Genomic DNA, 2,404 nt, shown 5'->3' with positions numbered 1-2,404 from the left:
GCGATCCGGTCCCCATCGGTGCTGTCTTTGCCTCCCCCTCCTCTCCTCAGGCCGCCATGAGCCTGCAATGGACGGCGGTCGCCACCTTTCTCTATGCCGAGGTCTTCCTCGTCCTCCTGCTCTGCATCCCCTTCGTGTCCGCGGCCAGGTAGGGCTGGAGTTTGGGGGGGGGGGGATCCCCGGGGTCTATAGGGGGTAATGGGGGGTGATGGGGGGGGTGTCTCGGCTCCCATCCCCTCCCCGTTGTCCCCCCCTCCACCTTTAGATGGCAGAAGATCTTCAAGTCGCGCCTGGTGGGGCTGGCCGTGGCGTACGGCAACACCGTCTTCATCGTCCTCATCGTCATCCTCGTCCTCCTGCTCTTAGGTGTGTGCAGGGTAATATGGCGGGGGTGCTGCCCATACACCCCTTGTATTGACACCCCACACCCCCCTTGTTTTCCCTATAGATGCCTATCGGGAGACCCATAAGTACGACGTGACGGACCGGGAGGCCCTGCGGAGCAGCCCCGGCGCCCTGGAGCACTTCCACATGAAGCTCTTCCGCGCTCAGCGCAACCTTTACCTGGCCGGGTTCGCGCTCCTGCTCTCGTTGTGAGTGATGGAAATGGGGGGGGGAATGTGGGGATTTAGGGGTGCTGAAGGGGGGGGTCCAGGGCTGTGCTCACCCTCCCTTTATCCCGCAGCCTCCTCCGCCGCCTCGTCACCCTCATCTCGCAGCAGGCCCTGTTGGGTGCCTCCAGCGAGGCCTTCCGCAAGCAGGCCGAGGGGGCCAGCCAGGCCGCCCGGCGTTACATGGAGGACAACGATGCCCTACGGAAGGTACCAAGAACAGGGTATGGGGGGGGGGGGGGGAGGGATGGACACCCCCACACTCACCCCAAGGCTTGGACCCAAGCCTGGTGTCCCCTTCCCCAGCAGCTACAGGAGGCGGGGGGCGATGGGGGTGGTTCCTCCCCTACCCAAGATGAGAATGAGACGCTCAAGGCCAAGGTGGAGAAGCTGAAGGAGGAGCTGGCAGCCAGCAAGCGCAGTAAGGGCGTGGGATGGGGGTTAAAGGGGGGGGGTATAGGGTTTGGGGGTGACCCTAACGCCCCCCCCCCCCCTTTATCCCCCCTCCATAAGCCCTGGAGAAGGCAGAGAACGAGGTCCAAGCCATGAGGCGCCAGGCAGAGGGGCTGACCCGGGAATACGACCGCTTGCTGGACCAACACGCACGCCTGCAGGTATGGGGGTGGCCCTGACACCCCCTTACCCCCCCTGACACCCCCTTGGCCCCCCACATTAATCTCCTAAACCACCCCATTAGGCAGCCCATGATGGCCCTCGGGACAAAAAGGAGGAGTGAATGGAACAGGCACGCACCCCAAGACCTGGGGGCAGGACTCAAAGGTGTTTCCAGGGACACCCCCACCCCCCACCCTATATATGGGACCCTGCTGCTGTAGTGGGGGGGCAGGAAGGGGTTTGAGCCCCATTTCAATGGGTCTGAGCACCCCCCACCATATCCTTTCCACGGGGGTCCCCTGGGTGTGGGCAATGGGACCCCCTCACACAGCTTCTGCTTCAATAAACCCATGGGATCAGGTTGGGGTCGTGTCCGTCCCACAGCTCTTTGGGGGCCCAAAACAGAGCCCGCTGAGGCTTCACCCCCTTTATTGGCACCGTGCACAGGCAGTGGGTGTGGGGCACACTATGGGGCAGGATGCCCGTCCATCAGTCTGTCCTTCACCTGTGCCCCATGGTGCCGCGGGAGCCATGGGGCAGTCTGTCCATCTGCGAGGCTGTGGGGCTGTGATCCTGTGGGGCACAGCCCCCTGTGTGTGGGGCAGACCCATCTGTTCCTCCGTGGGGCACACCACAGGCTATGGGGCGCGATGGAGCGCCCGGGCCTGGCCCCGCAGTGCCTCAAACTCCTTCTGGACAAAGTCTGTCAGCGCTTTCCTTATCTCCACCTGTGGGGCAGAGGGAACAGGCCCCATAGAACTCATGGGGCTGGGCCCACAGAGCTGTGGGGATACCCCATAGCAGCCCCACATCTTCTATAGGGCATCCCCCCAGGTACTCACCGTTGAGGTGCCCTCAGCCCGGAGCCGCTCCAGGAGAGGCCGGACACTGAACGGTCGCCCCACAACCACTGTGATCCGCTATGGGGCAGAGTCAGTGTGTCAGTACCCCACGCCCTGCCCCACAGCTCAACCTGTGGCACCCCCCCCAACACTCTGCCCCATAGCATCACCCCCACCCCCCCCAGCTCACTCACCTGCCCCACACGGGGCACGTAGGGGCGGGTGTTGGGGAGGACGTCGTTCATGCCTGGCATGGGGTCAGCAGCTGCCTGCGTGGCCGAGCACCAGGACAGGCCCCACAGCGGGAGCCAGCCCCACATCGCCCTGCCCACAGCC

General features: G+C 64.3%; 2 protein-coding genes across 3 annotated transcripts; one reads left to right on the top strand and one right to left on the bottom strand.

Moving 5' to 3' along the window:
- The first annotated feature begins 41 nt into the window (after window positions 1–41).
- Window positions 42–1,405, top strand: BCAP31 (B cell receptor associated protein 31). 2 transcript variants are annotated; one of them, XM_057400983.1, is made up of 7 exons: window positions 42–148; window positions 266–366; window positions 449–593; window positions 686–821; window positions 921–1,032; window positions 1,125–1,225; window positions 1,309–1,405. In XM_057400983.1, exons 1-7 carry the CDS (start codon window positions 57–59, stop codon window positions 1,345–1,347), a joined length of 726 nt encoding a protein of 241 aa, XP_057256966.1. In that variant the 5' UTR covers window positions 42–56; the 3' UTR covers window positions 1,348–1,405. The 2 variants fall into 2 exon arrangements, with proteins under 2 accessions (XP_057256966.1, XP_057256965.1); XM_057400982.1 differs by having other exon boundaries at window positions 918–1,032.
- A 247-nt stretch (window positions 1,406–1,652) lies between these two features.
- TAFAZZIN (tafazzin, phospholipid-lysophospholipid transacylase) lies at window positions 1,653–2,384 on the bottom strand. The gene is made up of 3 exons (XM_057400981.1): window positions 2,263–2,384; window positions 2,069–2,146; window positions 1,653–1,954 (listed from the first exon to the last, which is right to left on the bottom strand). The coding sequence occupies exons 1-3, from the start codon at window positions 2,320–2,322 to the stop codon at window positions 1,865–1,867; spliced, it is 228 nt and encodes a 75-aa protein (XP_057256964.1). The 5' UTR covers window positions 2,323–2,384; the 3' UTR covers window positions 1,653–1,864.
- Between the last annotated feature and the right edge of the window lie 20 nt (window positions 2,385–2,404).

This window comes from Pezoporus wallicus, unplaced genomic scaffold, assembly GCF_028554395.1.
Source record: "Pezoporus wallicus isolate ANWC-B61680 ecotype Strahan unplaced genomic scaffold, APGP_CSIRO_Pwel_v1 contig_11444, whole genome shotgun sequence".
In the NCBI taxonomy this organism is placed as follows: domain Eukaryota; kingdom Metazoa; phylum Chordata; class Aves; order Psittaciformes; family Psittacidae; genus Pezoporus; species Pezoporus wallicus.
This window is presented reverse-complemented; position numbering and strand designations above follow the sequence as displayed.

Coding starts and splice junctions, on each gene's coding strand:
- BCAP31 (XM_057400982.1), top strand. CDS start 57: ATGAGCCTGCAATGGACGGCGGTCGCCACCTTTCTCTATGCCGAGGTC. Junction 367..448: donor CCTCGTCCTCCTGCTCTTAG/GTGTGTGCAGGG, acceptor TTTTCCCTATAG/ATGCCTATCGGGAGACCCAT. Junction 822..917: donor ACAACGATGCCCTACGGAAG/GTACCAAGAACA, acceptor CCCCTTCCCCAG/CAGCTACAGGAGGCGGGGGG.
- TAFAZZIN (XM_057400981.1), bottom strand. CDS start 2,322: ATGCCAGGCATGAACGACGTCCTCCCCAACACCCGCCCCTACGTGCCC. Junction 2,147..2,262: donor ACGTGCCCCGTGTGGGGCAG/GTGAGTGAGCTG, acceptor TCTGCCCCATAG/CGGATCACAGTGGTTGTGGG. Junction 1,955..2,068: donor GGGCTGAGGGCACCTCAACG/GTGAGTACCTGG, acceptor TCTGCCCCACAG/GTGGAGATAAGGAAAGCGCT.